Source organism: Alligator mississippiensis, chromosome 10 (genome assembly GCF_030867095.1).
Source record: "Alligator mississippiensis isolate rAllMis1 chromosome 10, rAllMis1, whole genome shotgun sequence".
NCBI lineage: Eukaryota > Metazoa > Chordata > Crocodylia > Alligatoridae > Alligator > Alligator mississippiensis.
The window spans coordinates 44,988,859-45,013,740 of NC_081833.1; the positions used below are offsets into that span (position 1 = coordinate 44,988,859).

At 40.2% G+C, this 24,882-nt stretch overlaps 1 protein-coding gene across 7 annotated transcripts in view; it reads right to left on the reverse strand.

The window, feature by feature from the left end:
• Positions 1 to 21,113: 21,113 nt before the first annotated feature.
• The window catches only part of NFATC3 (nuclear factor of activated T cells 3), a 162,816-nt gene continuing 159,047 nt past the window's right edge, over positions 21,114 to 24,882 (reverse strand). For all 7 annotated transcript variants that reach the window (XM_059713763.1, XM_059713769.1, XM_059713768.1 and 4 more), the window contains one exon: positions 21,114 to 24,638. In XM_059713763.1, the coding sequence (XP_059569746.1) occupies positions 24,514 to 24,638 (125 nt within the window). In that variant the 3' untranslated portion in view covers positions 21,114 to 24,513. The remainder of the gene's footprint in view (positions 24,639 to 24,882) is intronic.

A 24,882-nucleotide genomic window follows, 5' to 3' on the forward strand; every position in this document is an offset into this window, starting at 1 on the left:
TTAATTTCCCCCTTTAGTTTTTAATTTCCCCCTTTAATTTCCCCCTAACTCTCAGCAAAAGGATGCAAGTGATTGAGAGCTTTCAAACACTACCTTATTAGAACATATTGTATTCCTTTGCATATAATGGTAATGGAGTGAAATGAATGTTTTATAAAGTTTTGGAAATGAGTGGCTCCCACTCTCCTCTGGAAACTGTATCCAGTTCACAATGCTTACATGAGCTGCTGTGTCCAGTTCCAAGAACCAGTTTCCCATGCAGATGGGTTTTCTCTTCTTGTATGTCAAGGATCTTATATGCTGGGGCTCTGGGCTGGATCTGAACCTTGGGGTCCCTCCTGGGGCCATGTTACTGTCCTAAACCCATATGCAGCATTCTTGTGTTTTAAAAAAATAGGAAAAAGAAATTGGCCAGAAATTGACCAGTTAATCATCTCTGAAAAATACAGGCCTCTGCCACTTCAGGTAGCTAATTTATGTAGCTAACAAAAGCAGTAAGTACCTGTTATAGGCTAGCAGTGTTTCAGGCAAAAAACAGGGTAGATATGTACTTTTATAGACTAACTAAATAAGACTAACAAATAAGAGCACAAGCTTTTGTGGGCTGAAGCTGACTTCATGCTGTAAAAGGATGTGCTTCAGGCAAACATCCACCTCGTTAGTAGGATTTGATCCTCTAGGATCAAATGACTAAGGGGGCTTCTACTGAGTCCTTCATGCAAAAGATGCACTGGACCAACTGAACGTAAGAAATGGTTCAGTGGGTAGTCCTGAGGAGCAAGTGTGAGCTAAACTTGTCTTAATGTCCTTGTTCATAAAGCAAAACACCACAATTAAAATGGATGACTACGAATCTGCACAGTATGGGAACTGTCTGAAAGCACATTTTGAAAGGATTCATAGTATCTTTGTAGGCCCAACCACTAGAGGGTAGTAGCAACACACAAGTTTGGCCTATTTGAGAGCAAATACTGTCCCTATTGAAATCACATCTAAAGTTTCCACTGACTTTGCTGGGGCAAGATTTCATTTCATTAAAATACGAGGAACTGAGGTGAAAACATTGCTTTTTGGTTACTTGTATCTGAGGTTGGGCCAAATGCCTGTAGAGAATGCAGGAACTTTAGCACTGGACACTGTAGCTCTCAGGCCCATTTGTAATTGCTTGGCCAACTGGGCTAGCTGCTCAGATGGACACTTCTGCCTAAAAAATATACTCTTCTGAAGACTTGTACAGTTTTCAGATAGGTTTTCTTCTTCTTTGACTAGAAAAACAGATTAGAAATGTTCTGAATCTCTGCAAGATTAACCATTACACTGCATGGCATAGGATGGAAGAGGGCATCACTGTCAAGACATTCTGAAAGTGTTGCTGGTGTAGCCAAAACTAGTGCCATTTGTGATGTCATGTAGAAGTAGAGGGAAAATTAAGTCAACACAGGTATATCTTCACTACAACATAGACATATCCAGGCTAGCTTTAACCAAGCTAGTTCCAGGGGTAGCAGCAGCAGCATGGAACACTGGGTTGGAATACCTGCCTGAACACTTAGGTAGTTAAGCCACAGCAGTTCAGACTTAAGTGGGGCTACATTGTTATCACTAATTAAATGTATGACTGAAGTACAGACATACCCTAAATGTTTCCAAGTTACAAAGGTGAACAATATAGAAATAGTTAATCTATTCCTGGTTCAATGGTGAACAACTTTTGTGGAGAAAGATGAAGTCTGGCTCAGCTGCTGTTCAATAATCATTTATCCGTGCCATTTCATTATACCTGAGTATAAGTGAAAATTAGCCAGTGGAGGCTGTATAAAATACTGGATGTGAAATCAAGAGACTTGGGGAGTTGTTCCTTGACTCAACAAGTCATTTCACCTTTGTTCTTAATTTTTCTCTGTAAAACCAGGGTTAAGAAAACTCTGAATAAGGGATACTATGTATAAAATGAGTGGTACAAAAGTAAGATTGCATTTTCCTAGGTATTTATAGAAATGGGCCAGAACCAAAACTCCTGGAACTAAGCACGCTTTGACACACTGGAGTTACATTTTTAGAAAAGCAATTACTGAATTAGTACATAACTTTGAATTATAATTAGCAAACACAGCATGCCTCTTTGAAGGTTCCTCTAATTCCTACTAGTTGCTAATATGTACTCCAGATGCTCACTAGTAGTTATAGATGCTATTTGTGAAGAATAAAGAAAAGGTGGTTGCTATTTAACAGTGAATAACATTTAATATTTAGCTTTGTACAATCATTTGTGTAAAAATGTTTATATTGTTTACATTAATTGTTAAAACCACAGCCCTCCCCCACACATACATGAATGTTTTGCTCTTATTTTTCCTGTGTACACCAAACAATAAGAAGCTGCGGTTTCTTTTTTTTTTTAACCCATGTGAATCATAGGGCGTTTTCAAACTTTATTAAAAAACACCCCCCAAGATCAGCACATCAGTAGGAAGAGATCAATATCTAATGGAGTAGCCTTCAGCTTTGTTGCTCAGAATAGTACCCCAAATGTTTGTAAAACCCAATGTGCAGCCATTTTATGCTGAGCCAGAATTCTCATATGACTGGGAACTAAAATTTGTCCTTACAGCAGTTGATTTTTGGAAAGCATATCATACTTATCCATGCTTCTATTTCCCCCCCCCCCCCCAATATTTTCCAGAAGTTTCAAATTCTTTAAAAAGTAACTTTGTAAAAAGTAGCATTTTGGGGGGGGGGGGGGGGGGGAATAGTACGCTTGTTGCCCTACAGTCACTCCAAAATTGACTAGGTTAGAAGCTGATGTATTTTTCCTATCTGGGGATGAGGCCTGGGATCTGGAAGTCAATCTGGGTAATTCCTTCATTCCAACTAACATGCTGCCAATGCCATTTAGATAAAATCTGTAGGTATGTGACCTAGAAAATAATCCAATTTGTTCCCTGCAGACAGGGTGGTGCTTCTGGGCCAACAGAAGTACAATAACGAAAAGCACATGACCACAGATACAGAGGACATGACAGTATATGCAATGAAGTAGTTGTTCCGTCCTCCCTGACATGTTCCATGCTACTCCTCAAGTAACAAGTAATTTGTTTCATCACTATACAAAAATGGGTGTTATGTTTAACATGTATTGTGGGTGACCCTTTTCAGGATTCATTTTCTCCATCCCTCTGAGTATAAACAAGCTTAGTATCCTCTCCCTTAAAATGCTAACTCACAGCTCAGATTGCTCAGATTGCTTTTCCATTTACAATCCCATCTCTCTCCATGGCTAGAGACAGAAATTCAAAAAGCCTGAGCCTGAATTGATTCAATCTTTGCAGGTTAGTCTAACCTGGCTAGGCTAAATCAATTTTGTAACCAGACAGACATCCCAGAAATGCAGGCACATGCCTGTAGTGGCTCAGGCTAGAAGCCAGGGGGGTGCTAAAGCAGCCCTCCCTTCCTTCGACAGAAGGGGGGGGGGGCATGGCCAGGTTCAAGCCCAGCAGGGAATTGATAACAGTGCTTATGGCCCAATTAAGAAAACAACAGAGAGACATTGTTGAGCTACTTGTTGATTCTGCCTGTTGATTCAGTATCCACGGTGTAGCAGAAAGCGCCCTTTTCCTCTTGCCTGCATTTGCTCTCCCCTCTTTGGATATGTTTCTCTTTTTCTACCTTTTCTTCCTTCCTCTCTCTTTCACTTTAAGATATGGAATTGTGTTTTAAAATTTGTGTGTGTGCATTTTGTATCTCCCCGTGTAGTTTGGTATTTTTATCTATTTGTGTGCTATGGCATTTGTAGCTTATATTTTATACTCCTCACCTTTCAACTTTCAACTAAATGTGTTTTAGTAAGTTATACATTGTAACAATGTTAACAAGGGCAGGAACCAAACTGTCCTTCTCTGTATCAGGCTGGCCCCTGAAAGAGCAAGCGAATCAGTGACTGAATGTGTAACAAGGTAGCACACAGCAATTAACACCTGGGAAGCTGCAGATCAACCAACGGAAGAACTCAATAGAAGACAATGTAACAACCGGGAAGTCTCTAAACCTCACTGATCAAGGGCTAGAAGCCCTGGCCTGACTTAATCAATGCCAGGGACCAACTTTTGGGCTGAGTATCTCCAGATCAACTGCTCCCAGAGCCCTATTCAAAATTCATCAACGGACTCCCAAACCTGTAGGTACATGTGGATGACCCCTGGGGCTGACAGATGCTGTCCAGTAGCCATGGAGGCGGGGGAAGTCCCACGAGGATCAACGACCCCTGGATTGGGCAAACCTGAAAACTGGGGAGTCACCAAAGTCTGCCAAGGACAGATAAAAGGCAGTGAAAAGTGACCCTCCGTGGCGCCTCCTTGATCTCCAACTCGACCAGACCTGTCCAGCCAGGACCAGCCAGCGACCCCCTTCTGGAAGATAACACCACGCTGAAAGAAGCCTCAACGACAGACTCCAGCACTTGTAGGATAGGTATACCTGACTCTGTAGCCTGCTACTGTGTGTGTGTATGTGTGTGCATGTGTGTGTGTTTGGGGACCAGCCCCAAGGTTTATGATTACAGTGTTTCAATCCGCCTAATAAACTAGAATTTTAAGGATCCCGAGTTGGACATTTGTAGCCAACAAAGGTAGCCAGCATGTGGTCTACTAGCTAATACACAGACACTTTGCCACAAGGCAGAGGGGAGGGGGGAATTCCTGCTTAGCAGGGAGTGGTGAGGAGAGGGGTGAGCAGCCTGCAGTCTCTGGAGCTCCAGTCAAGGAGCAGAGTAGTAGGGTCAGCCCTGCTGTGGAGCAAAGAGCCCTGCCCAGAGAGGGTGACAGGATGCTGGGGATGTCTGGTTTATCTTAAACCAGCAAGGGGTCTGGGACAGATATTGCATAAACTGGTTTGAGCCAAATCAGTTAAGTCTGATACTGCATTCAACCAGGTTTATCTCAAACCAGTTTCAGCAATTCTCAAACTGGTTTATGAGCACTGAACATCTGTTCTGTTACAAGTTTAAACCAGTTTCTGATCACTTAAACTGGCTTATGTGTAATGTCTGTCCCTATCCCATCTCACCATAAACACACCAAACAAGCTGTAGTCTGCTGCCATTCTATCCTTTTCTTCCCCCAAGTCTCCACTAGTTCCATGTTTTCTCTCCCAATTTCAGACATCAATCTCTGTTATTCAGAGCCCCTCATGGCAAAATTCTGCATTTTATATCTCATTATTTTGTACTCCCTTGGCCTGCTTTATTTGTATTTACTTTGCCTTGTATGTAACACACTAAAAGAGACATTAACCCTCATGTTTAAGGGCCTTAGCCTTCAACAGATGGGCATGGGTTATCCAGTCCAAAGGTTAGGGTCATGTTTTTGAACCCATAGGTAAGCCAAAGGATGGGCTGAATGTCACAGATAGAATATCAGCAGTCTAAAGGCTGGGGTCAAGAGGAGATTGATGGTTAGGAGCATTGGCAACATATAGGGGTGCACATGTACCCCCTGAGATTGGCCATGCACCCCCTGGAAGCACCAGCTGTGAAACCAGAAGTGCCACCAGAAGTGCACTTCTGGTTTTGCCGGTTTCACAGCTGGCTTGGTGATCAGCCACTGCAGGACCCCACCTCCCAGACTTGGGAGGCACCAGTTGCCCATGGTTAGGTGCTTAAAGCATGATCCAGAAGGCCAATCAAGCATGTGGAGCAGGGACAAATGTGTGTTCATCAACCAGAATTCTCCTGGCAAGTATTGCCCTCAATACTCAGGACCTGTTCTATAGCCATGTCCTCAGGCATGCTTGGGACTAGTTCATCCAGCTATCACTTTATTGACTCCTGCTGGAGAAGATGCTGGCCCAAGCTGGCTGTGGATTACTTCTGAGTCCTTGTTATAGCCACCTTCTGACTCTTGATTAGTAGATCCCTGGAAGCCAGTTTTGCACTGCCTACTGCAAGGGTCTTTGTTGTTGTTGTCTTTTGTTTTATTCTGTTTTGGTTTGGGGGGGGTTCTCTCTCTCTCTTTTTTTTGTGTGCACCTTCCTCTGAATCAACTGACCATTGTTGAGACAAGACAGTGGGCTTGAAAAGACAGTTTTGATGCACTGTGACCATTCCTGAGCCTGAACTCAGGTGGTGACTTCTGAGATCTATAAGACAAATACTCAGCAATGGGCACAAAATAAATAGTGGTTATTTTTAAATTACTGTTTTTCTCATGATCTGTTTAGGGCTAAACACTCAAGGCTGTCTTAGATCTGTAATTTGCTATGCACACTTATCTCCTTTCTCTTCCTCTCCATATCATGTTGTTGTTCAATTTTTTTTTAGAGTTTCTTCAGCATCTGCAAGAAAGATGGCTATTTTGATTTTTAAAGGTAAATACAGTAAACTTAGTCCATTTCTGCCCCCTTATCAAACCACATTTGTAGCCCATTGGCTTCAATGCAGAGAAGTACTGGAGATAATGTTCTTTTTATGATGTTTTATAAAAAGGGAGAAACATTTTTCCTTCGTGGAGTGCCTTGCATTTATTTTATTTCAGGTACCATTTACCCTAATGTAGCATGCACTAAAAATATTGCTAATGTTGGAACTTTATAAATAATTTCCTGTTCATAGCTGCAGGAGTGGTTTAATGGATATTTCTGGGAGGGGGGATATTTATAGGAAGTATCAAGGGATGCCTTAAGAAGAGAAGTGCATATTTTGGCTTTTAAGTATTTTTCTCACAAAACTGAAGTGCCAACTAGAATGTTGATGATGATGAATGTGCAGTACATTGCTGTGGAAACAAGAGCACATTATGTATCCACTGTTCCCAGTCCCCCACCATGTTCTAATAACTCTCCCTTTGAACTGTTGTAAACATTGCTCCAGCTGTCTGAGACCAATGGGGTAGCTACTGGAAGGCCAGGCCTAGAAAAAACAATTCAGACTACTCCAACCATGAGTAAACAAAATCTTCCTTTCAGCTCTAGGACAGGGAGCTTTCTCCTGCATTTTGTGTTCCAGAGGTACAAGAGTTTAATGACTGAATGTCTGTCTTTCATGGAAGTCCTGCTGAAGCTTAGACCTTCCCTGAAATGCAGCATGTAGGAACCTGCCTTCAGATTCAGCTGTAGGTAATGAACATCTTGTCCTTTACAAAGCAAGTTTCTGCAAGTCAGTCTGTGCTGCTTGCTTGCTTCAGTGACTAAAGCTGTAGACTATTCTGACATATTCATCTTTGAGATGTGCAACCTGTAAGCTTTAGGACACCAGGAATTGGGACATTATGCATCACATTTTTTTTTCCAAGGCCCAACCCTACTGTTCTCTAGTGCAGTTTGAATGCTTGGCTAAATGCAAATTGAAAAGAGATGCAAGCATTCTCATGTGTACTTACAAGATTTCTGGGTGTAATGTGAGGACTACAATTTTGTAGCTGTAAACTGCTTCTGCAAACGAGGAGGCCAGGCCTTTTGAAAACCATATCCTGCATTTGTTTTGCACTTTTCCATCTTATGTACTTTTACCTTTAATGCTGACCGTTTTATAGAACAGCTCTTTGCCATAAGATAGTCTATTCTGGGTGGTGGTAGACTAACAGGCTCCCCTACTAGGTTTTTAATGCATGAGCATTTGAAACAGTTGTTTCACTTAGGTTGGGTCACTGTTTATGCATGAGCAACAGGAAGAGATACTGGTGAGTCAGTTGAAGGCATCTTTCCCTTTTCAGTCACTTATGAAAAAAAAAATTCCCTTCCAAAGTTCAAGCACACGTGAAACACCACTTTTTACTTAAAAATGCACTTCCTGATGGGCACTGGTGAAGCATTTGGCTAAACCAAATCAGCAGATCTCAGTAATATCAAAAGTAAGAAATAAGTGCTTTTGTTCATAAGCTGAATAAGGAAGTATTATGGCAAGTATCACTGTGAGTGGAAGGGTTTCTTCAGTGATGGACATTTAAAGCAAATAGCTATGACTGCCAGACTAAAAACACCTTAAGAGAAAAAAGAAACCATCAAAGCTATCTGAATTAGAAAATGTCATATAACTCCCAAGGTTTTCAACAATCAAGATTGTCTTACAGGTACAATTTCACGACTGTTTTTAAGACCAACAATAAAGTTATGGAGTACGGACTGCAAATAGGGAAGATTACTAATGGAATGGAATGGCAATAAATAATAGTTTGAACACTCGCCAAATAATGAAACTTAGATTCAGTTCTCTCTCTCTCTCTCTGTAGTAAAATATACCATATTGCCTCAGGTGTTTTCTGAAATGTAAAACAGCTTCTTTTGTCCATGGGATACAGAACAGCTGGATGGTAAAAATATTTATTTTTAAGCCCATCCTGAAATAAATTTAAAAAAAAAATCTAGGGCATGAACTCCAGAAAGATCTACGTAATAGAATTTAATCTATTTAAAAAAAATCAAACCAAGAATAAAGAAGACTTTTGCTCTTTAGAGAAAAAAAATAATAAACCAGTCGAAGAAGGCAAGAACTCTCTCATAGATTGCTGGAAAATTATTAATAGAACATCTAATGCTGGAAGACCGAACATTTTTGTGTGAATAATGCCAGACAAAGTCACAATAATGGCTAAAATAGAAACAGTATACCTTGCTTACGAAAGCATTATAAAAGAAATACTGAAATCATTGGATATTTTGTTATGGATCTTTTCTTTATAGAAACTGTAAATAGCCAAGAAGGGCATAAACAAAAACAATTGAATTGTATCTTCCCTTCTAAATTTCCCGTACTTTTTATCCTATGAGTCATCTTCCTTTTCTCCCAAAAAATTCAGCTTTCTGGTAAATGTTAGTGTGGATAGCTAAATATTTATTTCATGAGGGAGAGGGGTCTGCCATTTTGCTGGATACATTAACAATGCTTAGATTCAGGCTTTGCTATTATCCTGAAATAGCATGTATGGTTAGTACATATTTTAATACCCCTTTTTGGGCAAGGGACATTTTTGTTATTACTTTTACCTGCTCTATAAAACCTCAGACAGGGTGAGCGGAGAGCCTTTCTGAGTTTGTGAAAGTGGGATATCTAAGGTTGTCAATGACCTAGAGTTGGTGGGATGCAAAAAGGAACAGAATAAGCAGTTTTCCATAAGAGGAATTCCCATGAATAAAGTAGCCTGGTTTTCACACTGGAACTGAGTGTAGTTGTATGTTCCTGCTGTGTAACACACATGCAGGATCAGGATTTATATGTACATGTGTCTAGAAAGACACCAGTTACCCCTTATGCAAACACAGCTGCCGGGCTTTCGGTCCTAGAGCCCTAAGAGACTGCTGTTAAATTTTGGCATGAAAATGAGAGATGGGGTGTGGAAGGGTAGGAGGACAGAAGGGATGAATTTGTAGTGAAGGCTGACATTAGGCATTAGGCCATAGTAATTTAATAGTTAGAAACTGTAGGAATTGATTACTGTCTGTGAGGTGCTCATCCTTCTAGTCTTTCAGAACAATTCTCTCTCCCTATTCTGCTCAGTGAAATTACTTCCCTCTGCTTTGGGGACTGACATCTTAAGAGGCGTCTGATTATGGAGATGGGAGTTAAAAGTCCTGCAAAGGGACCTACAAACTGAGCCATGTGTTAGCTGTACCAAACTGCTTACTTTTTAAAAAGTCATTCAGTTATAGATTTTTAAGGCCATGATGATTATCTAGTTTGGTCTGCTACTTAACACAGGTCATTGAATTTCAGTCCTTGCTTCATTTTTCCTGCCCTGCTTCTCTGTCCTAGAACATATTACACTCTTCTTAGTTAACAGACAACAGGATACTGCTGTGATAGTTAGTATCTTCCTAATGAGCAGCTAAGGTAAAATGGTACCTCCTGCTATACACTCACAATGTTTGCCTCATCAGAGCAGTGTGGGTGGCAGCCATGTATTGACCTTCTTTGTCCTGATTGCAGCTTTGATTGCACAGCTAATCATCACTGCTCATCAGAACTTGAAAAGATGCCAAGTGTAACAGATTGCAATACCACTCCTGCAGGCAGGCCAAAACAATATCCCATGGTTGCCCTCTGCATGCAACATGTTTCTTCTTGGACTCAAGCTGCACGCATTTTAAAAACAAACATTAGGCAGATATAAAACACTATCTAGACTCTAGATGATCAGACTCCTCTATGTAAAGGCCTTTTTTTCAGGGAGTATCTGGCTACAAGATAATGGGCCAGTATTAAGAATGTATGCACAACATATCACTCATATTTGCAGGTCCTAGATCTCTATTGTCTGAGTTGAAAGTATAGAACTAAAACAGGAATGCAGTACAAATTTGTTTTATTCACAGTCTGAAGAGAGAACATCCACTGATTTCATGCTGGAAACAGATACAGCCATGTCTATTTCAAGTCTGAATATTTGAAGCGTGAGCAGTAGCTGCTCGGTTTTCAAAGACCAGCCGAGTGCACTCTAGGACAGTCTCCTGGAAATTGTATGAAAATATGAGTTGTACTGAATTACTTACAAACTTCTCCCATTCCACTAACTTCCACTTATATCCAAGTGAACAGCAAGGATGAAAGCTTTTGCTGTTAATGTAAATACATTTTCCATCTTGTTTTCTATTTAATAAGCTGTTTCTTTTAAAAAAAAAAAATGTGTATATATCCCTGAACATCTTTTTTATGTCCTTGAAAACATGAGTGCATGGTACTTGTGGATTCTACTGACCAGTACTCAGTACAGTGCCAGGAGCAGTATAAGAAGACCTTTTTAAGTTTTGTTTAGGCATAACTTTCTAAAGAGTAAAGGTGGACTAGTGAGTGTGAGAAGTTAGCTGTCTGGTTCTGTAGTAACACAGGACTCTTCTTTCCTCAAAAAGACATGATTTTATTGTTAGCCTGGACTGGTTTCACAGCAGTATCAAAATAAACAGTTCAGGAGGCTGGAATTTGGGTTCAAGGGCAATGATTGAGCCCAGTTACAAAATGTACCACTTGGATTCCAAAATGAACGCTACCAGTGCTATTGCACTAAAGCAACTGACATACTGCATTAACCACAGGAGTAACTATAAAGGCCAGATTACACACATCCCTGAACTTGAGAGAAGGGGACAGAAGCTTGAAACTAAATGTAGGCACTGGCCTAAGGCAAAATGCCAGTTCCAAACATTTCATCGTGGACAATATCCAGATGTCATTTCTAGTAACTGTTCTAGAAAGAAGTTGTGTGTATACTATGGCCTCCTGGCTGTCTGACCCAAGATAGGTACATATGTATTAGGAGGAGAGGAAAGGGAGACAGAAGCAATTTAAAGTGGACAAAAATTGGTACAGAACCGCATTAACATTTAATTTACAATTAAACAACAGTATTATAATGGTCATTTTCATTTCATTCTTTGTGTGTTTGCTTCTAAAAAAAACTTAATCATCATCTAAATCTTTGGGATGTCATTTAGTACTGGCTTTTTATCACAGACTACATCCTTCTACTTAGAGGGACCTAAGGTAAGTACTACATGTAACTGAAACAAAGCAGTTAAAGGCATATAACAACGGAATTATCTTTTGGTTAGGAATTTCAGTTTCAGTCTTCCAAGGGGGGAAAAAGGGATATATGAGAGGAAATGGTAGAGAAGTGAGAGGCAAGAGTCTTTAAAATATAAAAGTTGCTTGGCTAATGCTGTCTTTAGTGCTGCTGCTTAACTGAGAATTATTTGCTGAAGCCTTAGTACCTTTTGATAAGTAATGCTCATGTCATGGTTTGATGGTTTTTCCCCCTCTGCTCCTCACTGTAACCTAAGAACTGAGTTTGCCCTTCTGTAATGTTACAGTTCTGCAGCAACAGAGTAATCTGCCATAAACCAACTTCTTCTGTTGACTTTCACTCCATTCTTTTCCACTTCTAGCTATGAAAACTCATCAGTTTCTACTATCGTTATCCTTGTCATTTTAGAAGCTGGATTGGTACCAAAAGGTTTAAGTTCAGTCAGCCAGCATTTCAAATCCTGAGGAAAACTACTGACAGCCACCGATGTCTGTCTCTACAAACCTTGATGTCATTCAGTCCAGTAACTGGCCTATTACTGATCTCATTGTTCATACGCTCTTTCTATCCTTTGTTCTATCCTCTGCCAGCCCCCTGATGGGAGGTCAGATGACGACTATGACATTCCTGGCATAGCTACTTTTTTCTCATCCTAAAAAAAAGATCCTGCTGTAGCTCTTAATTCATTTTCAACATTGCCTTATTTGTCCTACTGGCCTGATGACTTATACTCTTCATACAGCTGCTGTGACTACAGCCAGGCAAATACTGCAAGACAATATTTGCACTTGTATAAACCCCCAACCTGACCTATTTTATTTACTTCCACAAACATTTTATGAGTAAATTGTTGTTCATGGGAAAGGCACGTATAAGGAATAGGGAGCGCACAACTTTTTTGCACCAGAAATCTAAATAGTAAGCAGAAAAAAATTCTAAGCAGGAAGCAGAAACAATACCACATTAAGTTGAGCAGTTACACAGTGCAGACTGAATATCAACTGCTTTAAGCAATAGTCAAAAACACAGAGTTGGTGCACAACATAAGCAACACTTATGTTGAAAAACACATTAGTATAGACCAGGTGGTAAATACATTAAAATAGATAATGTCTGAGGTGCAAGCTTGGGGAATCTTTCATAAGTTGAAAAAAGGGCCAAACTCCTTGGATAAATCGTTATGAATTATTTGTCCATCCCTAATCTCTCATAATGCCAAACCTTTCCTAGCAAAGTGCTGTTCTCACTTACTGAAATAACAGAAAATATCTCTGTTTTTTGCGTAGCTGTATATCCTTTTTAATGAATGAAAAAGGCCTGAAAAGATTTGCTCTTAGACAACCTCAGCATTTTCTATCTGAAAATATAAAGTGATGTACTCACTTTAGAAATGTTTGAAATATCCTCAAAGAATTTCTGTAATGCTTGTCATGTAGCTCATCCCCTGTAGCAGCTGTAAAACACCTTGCCATTCTCTGATGCATTTTCTTTGGACAACTTGTGAGAGATCCTTAAAAGGTGTATTTCCTCGTTGATTCAGCAATTTTCCCTTATTACATTCGAAACACTCTACAGCAATGCTGGCAGGTAAGTGGAAGAGTACTCTGATGTGCCATCTACTCCTAAAATGGAAAATCTGGCTTATCTGACCTGAAGTCAATCCTGTCCATTTTGCTAAATTACATTAAGCTTAGGAACACAGCTATGACACCTGTTGCAATGGAAATGATGACATAAATTGGAGAATTAATTAATCCTGAATACTGGGTAAAATCAGACTTAAAGCCACTGGTGACAGACTTCAGCTGTCTTGGGGACAGGTCCTACTCCAGATATTACATGCCTAACTGTGATCCTATTCCATTCTGCTAGAATCCCTGAAAATCCATTCATGTATCTATTTTTGCAACATGCTGCTAGCTCAAAAAAAGCAGTGAAGAGGAAGAGAAACCCACCCATCTTTTGTAATAACTGTTTTTTCCGAGACTTGAACAGCATGGAACAGGATCATTCTTAGGTGCCTAAGTCCAGGTAGGTGAGTATTATCTGGCTCTCAGTGCCTGCATCTGTTGCTCACATGGGCAATGTGCTAGGAAATTTAACTCCTTCATGTACATGGACAAACCTGTGCTTGAGAGCTGAGTTTGCAGTACCACCACAAACCAATCCTACCTTCCTCTGAGTGCAGGAACTGTGACTGGCAGCAAGAATACTACTTCCTTGCCTTCCTTGCACTTCCAAGTAAGTCCTCTCTCACCCAGCTAACTGCAAACTGTGAACTCCAGAAACATCACATTCCTTCCCAGTAAGGCAACTGGCAATCCAGCATCACATCCCCTGCCCCCTCCAGGAGACTCCATTTGATGCTATTAGTTCCTTTGAGTTGCATACACATTGCTGCTTTCTTTAAAAAACTAGGTCCCTTTCTATAATATTTGATCAACATGAGCAGGGCAGAGAGCAGTTTCTTTCTTGTATGATGCAGGTAAGGTGGATAGGAAGGAGTAGGAGTGAGTGGGAGGATGAAACTGAGCTGGTACAAAAAGAAACAGTATTGAAGTCTGCTTGCCAAAACAAGCTGAAATTCTTCAGCACAGCAGCAAGACTGTCTCACAAAAAAATCACAAATGCTCTAATAAAAATGCAAATTCCCTGATTAAAAAAACCATAATCTGTGATTAGAATGAAACTTCACTATATATATAGGTATCAGCTGAACACAATGTTTTATTGATATATTTACAATTTTAAAGCAGTTTGGATGGCTTGCAATCCAAGCAATTAAAGCTTACCAGTGCCTCAGTCACGATAATAAAATACATTCTAAATACCTATACATTTTGGCATATGTTTTGTTTTTTTTTATCATGGAAAATCAGAGATCCCTCTGCCCCCTTCATTCACCAGGACACAGGTCCAGGCTCCTCACCCCCAAGCCACAGCCCCTCAGCCCAGCTGGTGCCCCTCATTCCCCACCCACAGCCCCACACTCCACCAGTCCTGCCAGTGGGGGCCCCCAGCTGCCAGGGCTATGGGGTCAGGGACCCAGATCTGCAGCTCCCTGCAGCACCGACCAAGCCCTGGCTGCCACCTGTGGGAGGTGGTGGCTGCTGTGGCAGAACACAGTGTGGAGCTCAGCTCCTCCTCCCCCATGGGCAGCACAGCCAGAGTGGAGCCCATGGAGGGGGTGGGTGTGTATGCCTTCAGCAGGCTTGGGCTCCCCATCCTGGTGCCTTGCCCCCAGGGCCTCCACAGCCCAGCAGGCGGGACCTGGTACAGCAGGGCAGAGTGGGGCCAGGTGGGGAAACTCAGGGCCACCACTGCAAGCCAAGCACCACCATGGTGAGGCACCCCTTGCCTGCCTGGCAGTACAAAGGGGCACAACTCTACACCACTCCCCACCCCCATTTCTGCCAAGCAGGAAACGGGTGCTTTATCATGGTGGCATGGGGCTTGTAATGGCAAGGAGCTTCTCCACCCCGCCTCACTCTGTCCTGCTGCACCAGGTTCTGCCCAGTGTGCCATGGAGGCCCTGGGGGGGAGGGCAGCAGGACAGGGAGCCCAAACTTGTAGCAGGCAGTCCACACTGCCCCCTGCCCCATGCACACATCTGAGGGGTATGTGGCCCCCCCATCCCCCAGGAGTGCATGCAATGGCAGGGAGCCAGCCCCCTTTGCCCCCCAGATGAGCTTCCCACAGCTCCCATTTGGGCCCTGTGGCCTCACATGGCTCCAGGCCCCAAACCCCATGCACTGCCCAGGCTGGGCAGCAGCCCCAGCCCCAGCCCTGCCCTGCCTAGCTCCCTGCCTCACTATGGGGACTTCAATTCCCACCCACCTGTGCCTCCCCACCTCTCTCCCACGTGCCACAATTACCTGTGGGAGCTGCTCTCCAGGTTGCCTGGCGGCCATGTGCGGGTCTACGTGTGCACATGCACATAGCACCCTTTTGCCTGACCGCTCTCTCTTCCTCCTCCCCCCAGCCCCTTGCAGGCTGGAACTCTGCCAGCCTGCAAGGGGAAACCCATTTTTTGCCTTTTTATTCTTTTAAGGAAAAAAGGTTGGTTTTTCACTTAAAATTAGAAAACTCGGGTTTTACTGTATTTTTCTGTGGTGAACAGAAAATCCAGATCCCTGGTGATCAGGAACCTACTGGAAGAATGCACTGCTTGCTGGAGTTAACTTATAGTGAAGCCCTCTTTTCCCCTTCTTACCAACAGTCAAGCCATCTAAACTGTGGCCACCTTTTAACCATTTCCAACCTCCCCCCATTCCTGCTTTATATCTCTTCACTATTGCCCTTTGCCCCCAGGATCAAATTCAGGGCTTTTACTCATGCCCCCCATCTAAATACTTTCTCTCTAAAGTGCTACCTTGCCCTGCCTTCTACCTCCCATCTGTGGATAATTTAGCTTTTACTGATAGCACCCATCTACTGGAATGACTCTGTTGCATTCTTTTTCGAATAGGGCAGTTTAGTTTGATTTGCTGTGTAACACTGAAAGTTTAAGTAAATACTTTTCAGGGGTAATTAAATAGGGGTGCTTCTTACTGTAGAAGCCTTAACAGCAGGATTCTTTTAGCTTTTTTGAGAAGTAGCTTAGAGAGGTGGTGGGAAGTGGCACATAAACCCATAAAACTTACTTCCTGTTTTCTTACAAAATAAGTTTTCCACATTTCTGGGCAAGTACTTAGTTAACTTTTTTGTTAGTGATTTGGCACCAAATCCTGCTTTGACTGTGTTTATAATAGCAAAACAAAATTCTGGTTCTTTGGATTTTTACGGTTCTGTTATTTCTTTATCCTGTGCTTCACTGTTCACTCACTAGGATTATAAGGGACAGGCTACTTTAAGCATACCTCAAATGCTTTTGTATAGTGAGTCCCAGTTCTACTTCCACGTGCAGCAGAGTAGATCCAGCATATTACCACTGAAATCGTACACTTCCACTGGAGTTAGACAGACTGGCAGAGAAAGAGACCTAAAGCATGTTAGGTGCTGGTGTATTTTGAAGTGTCATACTTTCATGAGGCAGACAAGGTTCCTTGAGTGAATCTGAAATCTTTTATTAGACCAACCCGAATAGTTGGAAAATAATTATTAAGCAAGTTCAGGTTCAAAAAACCCTTTGTCAGGCTAAGGAAGTTTCCACAGTTGGTGTTGCTCTTCCTGGATGGAATGAAAAGTAAAGAACCCAGCAGCTGGGCTGGTATGCATACAAGACAGGTAGTCAGCTGGATCTTACAGCTGCACCTCCAGAAATGTAATATATCTCATCCAATGCACCAAATGGCGTGATGGAAAATACGTAGGAGAGACCGAACAACAACTGCGCACCAGAATGAACGCATATCGGAAATCTATCAAAGACAGAAATACCCAATTACCGGTGGGGGCACATTTCTCACAAGAAAACCACCCTCTCTCCAATCTCTCAGTCCTGATCCTCAAAGGAAACTTACAAAACACTTCCCAGAGATGAGCCTATGAGCTCCATTTCATCAACCTCCTGGATACTAAAAATCATGGACTAAACATAGACGTTGGATTTATGACACATTATAACCTGCCTGACATCTGATTCCCCAGGTATCTCTCCACTTTCATCCCCCTTCTCTCTCTCTCTCTCTCCCCCTCCCCACCGCCCAGCCTGTCTCTCACCCATTGACTCCTCAATCTACATTTTTCACTGACTTACCTGCCTTGTATGCAGACCGCCCCAGCCTCTGGCTTCTTTACTTTTCATTCCATCCAGGAAGAGCGCACACCAACTGTAGAAATGTCCTTAGCCTGATGAAGGGTTTTTGAACCCGAAAGCATGCTTAATAATTATTTTCCAACTATATGGGTTGGTCTAATAAAAGATATCAGATTCACCGAAGGAACCTTGTCTGCCTATGTCCTTAGACCAACACAGCTACAACCTACACCCCCATATACTTTCATCTGAAGCCTTTTCACTCCTTGCTGCCTGTAATGAGGTACTTCCAGACAGAGTCTTAGAAAGGGTGGAGAGGCATATAGAAGCATTATAGATAGCTTGTCAGAGAGATGATTTTCTCAGAGTACAGCTGCCTTTGTCCTTTGTTTTCTCTCCTTTTAAGAAGCCAAACAAGAAATGAGTCAGTGGTCTTCCTTTGTTATATCTAGGCCTGTACACACACATTGCTGGTAGAGGAGTGATGAAAAGAGATACATCTGCTACACTGATTCTTTAGTGCATATTTCAGGCAAGGTCTGTGGAACTTTTCTAAGTGTTTGACACTTTCATTCAATGACCTAGTTGGGAATAGGAGTTTTATTTGCTGACTATGCATGGGCATCACCTACAGCCATCTTGATTCCAGACTTTCCCAGCAGATGCCATACCTGTGACAATGTTGGGAGACAGACATTAGTTTCCTCTTACAAGCCACTGGTTAAAGTAAAAAAAAATAAAATAAAACAACTCTTCCCCCCAAGTACCCTAAAAAAATCATTGCCACTAACTTCAGAATCTGTTAAAGCAGTGAGAGGAAATCTGTTGTGAACTGCAACACTATTGTGTAAAGTTTAGCTTGTTTACTGTTTGCTAGGGAGTAAAACATGTCATGGTGCTTTTGCTACATTGCTCTATGTAATAAACACTGTCAGAAATTACCAGCCAGTTCCTTGAGCCAGGTAAAATGTCTAGCTTAAATGCACTGTTTGTATTTATGTCCAAACAATTAGAATAAAAGGAAAAAGTTTTAAGGAGCTGCTACCTGAAGAGTGGATAAAAGAGTTCTTCCATGTTTCAGGGATATATTTTGTAGCTGTGTTGGTCTAAGAAGTAGAGACAAACAAAACTCTTGGACCAGAGGCAATATCTTTTATTAGACCAACTAAATAGTAGCAAAAAACAAATATCTAGCAGTGACTTTAATTCAGCCACAGAAAGTAATTCTTTTCTCTTCAATGCCCTAGTGGTAGAGAGTGGCATTCTTCATGAACATTTCCAATATTTTAATATCACTGTAGCATGTACCTATAGGGAAGCTGTCCCAAAGGGCTAAATCTAAAAGACAAAATTGCTGAGGTGATAAGCTATGACCAAGAGATTAAGGTGAGGCCTTGAGAATATAAAGCACTGTTCATTATATATTTATGTGGGTTGAATTGGGATGCAGAAAGGCAGTTCTCTCCCTGAAGTGCATGCGCTGGAACACATACATGGAACAGAGAGAGAAACAGAAGGGAAGGATTCAAGTCTGGGAACAAGGGACAGCAAAACTGGGAGTAGAGGGACATTGATGGAAAAGGGCTAGGGGGTGCTGATTGGCTGAGAGGTAAGAAGGTTCAAAATCAAAATATTTAGGACTTGGTCCCTGTTGCCCAAGGTGTTAAGAAGAATCACTGCTTAGCAGCTCCCTGGTTGGGGGTCTTATGTTTGTGATTTTCCTTGCCACAGGCGTGTCGTCTTTCTCCCTCAAACAAGATAGCTTGGGTGAGGGAAATACAGAGGCCTGGTACTTTTGGGTAGGGTAGGGTGGTGCTTTCTAAGGAGGTCACTACTGTTATTCTTGCCTGTAAGGATTAAGAGGGACCTCATTCTTTCCGAGCATCTCTGGCTTTGGGTCATGGAGAATTAAAACTATTAACTGTTCTGCTAAAGGGACTTTCCTCAGTAGAGTTGTCACCTCTGTCATTTCCTGGAAAGGCAAAATACTTCTGTCACAGTACTACATCTTCACATGGCAATGCCTGAAATAAAATATGTTCAATTGCCCCACGGGACAGAGATATGCAAACATGTGTAGGTGTCAGTTTGACTCCTTTGGCTTAGTCATATACAGTTTAAACATTAATCTCATCTTCTAACCTCTTAGTGAACCAGCCTTTGACTGACTTGCATCTGAGAGAGAAAAACCCAGATTGACATTTTAGTACCCAGACGTCATTGATCTATATAACTAGTGTTACTATGTACTAATTACATACCTGCTAATTATACTGGAAGCTATGTGGAACAGCATTCAAACTTGTACTATATTTAGTAAACTTCAGATATAATTACTTATAATTAAATCTCTGGCACTGAAGCCATCCTTTTCTGATCTATTTATACATGGCCACCATCAGTAAAGATAATCAGTTGGAAGATGCTTTGGATCGGTGACCAATCATAAACTGGTCTGTACTCTCACTGTGCCATATGACTGGAATCTGTGATGCTGCCTCACATGGGTAAATGCAACGCTGCAAATCAAAAGCTATAGATCTAACCTAAATTAGGAATGTGCTAAACTCGTTTCTGTATCAGGGCATAATATAATTACAGATTTGCTAAGCTGAAAACATTAACCCAGCTCATGACAAGTTCAGGTTTTATTAACAACTGTATCAATCTTTTTGAGAGCCAGTTATTTTGCTGAAGTTCCAACACTTATTCTAAATGGATGTCTTACAGGCTAGCACAGTTACAGAGCTTGGACTGATATACAGTTACTTAACACAATTTTCATGGAGCTCTTAAATAGTTACATTGACTATCTGCTCATCAGGGAAAAGGGCTTTTCTCAGGAGTCAAAAAGGGATGCACGTCACTGGATCTAGAGTTTTACACGCACTCCACAATGAATTTAGAATCCACAATGTGAGCAATGCCAATACGTTTTTTTTTATATACAACTGGATCATTTTGCAAATGAAGTAGGTTGCACATAATAGAAACTTTAAATTCCTTTTGGAAGTATAGAAAATTATATCTGAAATGGTTAAATTTAATCTTTCCTATGATATTTAAAATACCTTTATGAACTAGTACAATAGAATTCTTACGTTTGATAGTGACTGGTATTTTATGAATGAACCTGTAAGGCTCATCACTTAGTTGTATCATTCTAAATAGCAAAATGTTGGTAATTGGGCAAGTTTGGTACTTAAAAATTGGGTGCTGATAAAGTATGTATGTATACTCATCACATTCTGTGAAGTCTCATTAATTCTTAATTTGCAAGGATATTCCCATTTCACTATTGGGCAGATTTTGCTAGTTGTAACACAACAGAGCCTTTTGGGCACAGGTGACATGTTGGGGGGGTGCCCCTCCCCCTAGATTTCTGGGGGTCCATGAAGCAGGTCTAGGGGGTCTGCAAAAGGTGGCTGTACTGCTGCTGCTCCAGCTCCAGCTCCTCCTGAGGCCAGAGGCTGAGCATGCAGCAGCTGCCCCCCAGCCCCCATGGCCAGGGGCCTTCTGACCAACAAACTATGACTGGCCAGTAGCGCTTCATCCTGTCCCCACCACTGCCTCACGTGCAATCTGGCACCACTGCAAGAATGAGAAAGATCCAAAGCTGGTTCGCACCTCTATTCCCCATTTTTACCAGAACCTTTAAATTGTCGCCCCCCCATCCCCACCCTTCCGAGAACCACTGGGCTAGAGTATTAATAACAGTTCTGCTCCACTCATTCAGGATATGTATTTCATTAAAAAATAACACATTTTTTGCATTTTATCATTTATTTCAACACTATGATTCAAGAGGCTAAAATGCAAGTTCTTCCCTTTGTATTTCTGCAAGTAGCACTGCAATCATAACTTACAAAAATGTTTAAAATACAAAATGTACATGAAATTACAATACAAGGCTCTGTAAACATCTAGAACTTAATCTTTATTGTCCCATATTTTTAAATATAAAACTTCAATTTGCTGAATGATTTCCAAACTTCAAGGAATGACACCCATTATGTGTATCAAAAATAGAGTTTCAAAGCATTGTTTGCATCAGAACAAGCTGTCATTTTATCTCTTCAATCTTTGGTTTTAAAAAGAATGGCAGTTCCACTGATATAATGAAAGGTTTAATAGAGGAAGTCTGATTGATTGCCAGTTTTAAGGTTAATTTCAGAAATGGTACTTATTCATAGACCATATTTAATGTGCTAAATACCATTCTTTGATTTGTATTCCTAACATTGATCCTCCACCTTCTTTGTAGAAAAAAGCAATTTTATCAATGAGGCTTTCCTTGATTTAATATCTAAAAATCAAACTGGAAAGCAGAGTTTTGGAGGTGGTTATGGCAGGGGGAAAAAGATGGACAAGAAAGTGGATGCCAACAAAATATCAAATTACAGGGTACTGTTATAAATTTAAATTTGCATAGTCCAATGGAGATTGTGTGCTTTTATACCACTACATTACTCAAGATTAACAGTCTTTATCTATAGTATCACACAAGCCAAAAAAATTAAGACCCTTGTATTGAAGCTTTTACAAGGCAAATACAAAACTGCTTTAGTAACCAAAGCTATATTTTTATTTTTTTAAATAGGAAAGCATTTCTATGTCTACAGGCATCAAGGTATTTAAAGGCATCAGAAGATTTAGTGCATAGCAACTCTGGATTGTATGGGCTCCCATATTTTAGGTACAGTATGAATTTCAGCTACTCACTAACAGGACTTGCAAGGAGAAGAGGCTGTACCAGTCAGTAAGGAGCACAAAACCCACACATTATGGACAGCTCATAAGTTAGAATTCCCCTAAAATATTGATTAATGCAGAAGATCTGGTACATTAATGAAAACTGGAACACACCTTGCCACCAGCACACAGTCTAAAGACAGTTACACAGCTTACAGTGTTTCAAAAAGTGTTATAAAAACATAACTAGCTGTATTTCTGAACACTTCAACCCTTTTTAGGATGTTTAAACTTAATGTGAGTAGAGGACAGAGTAAAGAAGCACCAGTGAGGGATAGTTTTAATATCACCCTTTAAAGAACTGCCAAAAAGAACTTATTTGGATTTTGAGATTTATATATTTTTACAGTACGTTCACTGAAAGGATGCTTAGTTTCCCAGAGTACAGTTTTTCAGAAATGTATGTACAAGTAAAGTGGCCTTGCATAAACTTATTTCAAATTTTAAAGTTCTGAGCCCCCAACACAATGACCCTTTGTTGAATTTTTAAAAGCCACTAGTTTGTTTAAACACAGTAATTCATGGAAGAAAATTTCAATTTTATCCATTTAAAATGTAGGTCTTCTAAAGGTCCATGATCCAACAAATATAAAGGCATGGTATTTCCAGTTTAACAGTTTTGCTAGGATATTATATTCACATTTATGTGAATAAATTGATGATTCATTTACAAGAGGGTCCATGTAAAATTTCCCTAGGCTGCTTTGTCAACATATAGGTATCACAAAATGGATATTTACTTTAATGGATTCACAATGAACTCAATAATGATGTTAATTTAAGGCTTTTTCTTTTGTGTTTTACTGCATTTCTATAAAATCAGATAAGTAAAATGTCAAAACTTGAGCTGGTAGATTCATTTCTCTAAAAGTGAGACATAGAGGACACATGTCTACCTACATTAAATTTATTGAAAATTCCCTGAAATACCTGAACTAATTTCAGCATGATTCCCCCTTCCCTCCCTATATTTGAATAATTAAGGCCAAATGTATTTGCTGCTTTTTTTCACTAGAACGTAAGGTTCATTCAACTGAGGAACTAAAAATGGCCTATAAATTAAAAATAATCTGAAGTACAGTGTACTTTGGAGCTTATTTTGAGATATATATATATGACTTACTTTTTGTACACCCTGTATGTTCCATTGGAAAGGTCTGTAAACTATGACCTCTTGGGAAATACATAATGTGGCCTAAGTAGGCAGTTATGGGTCCTTGCCTAGGTTTCTAATCATAGAGGCCCAAGATTTTAAGAACCGTATAGTGTAAACAGTACTATCAGATTAAGTAAGTACATGAGGGAAATGCATCCTTTCACATGATCTGTAAGATTAATGCCACAAGACACTGTGTTACATATTTGACTGTGAAGTAAGTCCTGTTTTACAAATTTACCATTAAATGTGGGCAAATTAGTTTATATACTACTGTTAAAGCACAGCAAACTTGTTTTAGCAAGTTCAAGTGTCTAGCAGTCCAATTTTAAGTGTATAATATAATTTCATCAACTGCATTTCAAAGTGGCATTGTTTAGACAGCATATAAAATATGAATGTGAGCAAGTTACCTGGCGCATGGAAAACTACTGCCATTGAACACTGATCTTAAAACAATATTCCATAGGGATAACAGACACCTAAATTGTCTTCACATATGAAAAATTTACCCTCTTCTAACATGGCTTTGACATTAATGTTCTTTACTCTAAAATTCTAGTTCTCAACTCTCATTACAAATATAACATTTCTATGAAAAACGGTATTTCAGTAAGAAGTCTGTGCTAACAAAGCACAGGAAGATTATCCATAAAGTTATAAAAGATAAATTTTTGGAATGTCATTTCTGTCCCGAACACTTCCATGATGGAATGGTCTCTTTGTAGCCTATCAAATTGCATTTTCATTTTATAAAGAAGTGCAGATCTACATTTGGCTTTGCTTCCTATGAATCTAAGAAAGAAAACTATAAAGTATTTTATACAGAATGGCTTCCAAGGCATTGGCTTAGGATGACTATTATGTTTTGCCTCTGGAAGATTTTTCATTGTAAAAAATTATCTGTTAAACAATATAAGCTTAAAGGCTTTCCAAAATGACTAAAAGGTGTACAAATCATCAATTACAACTATACTACCTTTTCTAAGGGAAAGCAGAACACTGAAGATGCATATTAAATCTTTTTTTCACATTCAGTACTGTGAATATTATAAGAGCAAATCTAACATCTCCACACTTTTGAAGCACTTACAATATAAAAGTACTCTATATTCAAATGCAAAAAAGCAAAGCTTGCATTTAATGTTTAAACAGTTAAAACATCTCATTGCTTATGTCCATTCACCAAGTCACTTTTTACAGCATCTGAGGAACTAGAATTAAAAATGCTCTCACTCCACATTAAAAGTGTAACCCACTAAAAGGGCTATGCAAGGATCTGCTGTTCCAGTTCATAAAGGCCACAGAGTTGGAAGCACAGTAAAAGTGTAAGAAAGGGGGATAAAGATTTTTTTCAGAGAAAACTGCAGAATTCCTTAGGTGTTTAGTTGTAAGCTTATCCACTATTGGACTTCATCCAATATTTCTGTCTCCAGAGATCCAGGGCATACATGTGGAGATTGGCTGGCCACTGTTGCTCCATGTGTCACGGAGATCTGTGACATATCTCTTCCTATGATCTCATTCACTAAAAAATAAAAAGAACAAAAATTATAACATTGAGAGCCAATGTAAACATACTTGCCTTATTGCCTGGCTGCTTTTACTTTTTCCAAAAATATAATAATTATCAGAGTACCCTTAGCTTAGAGTTGAAAGAATTTTCCTGTAATGCAGAGGATGAAAATACATTTTGGTAACATTAGCAAAGGAAAGTTTAAAGCTATAGTGAATTTCTATATTATGTTACATTGTTATTACTGACAGCTTCT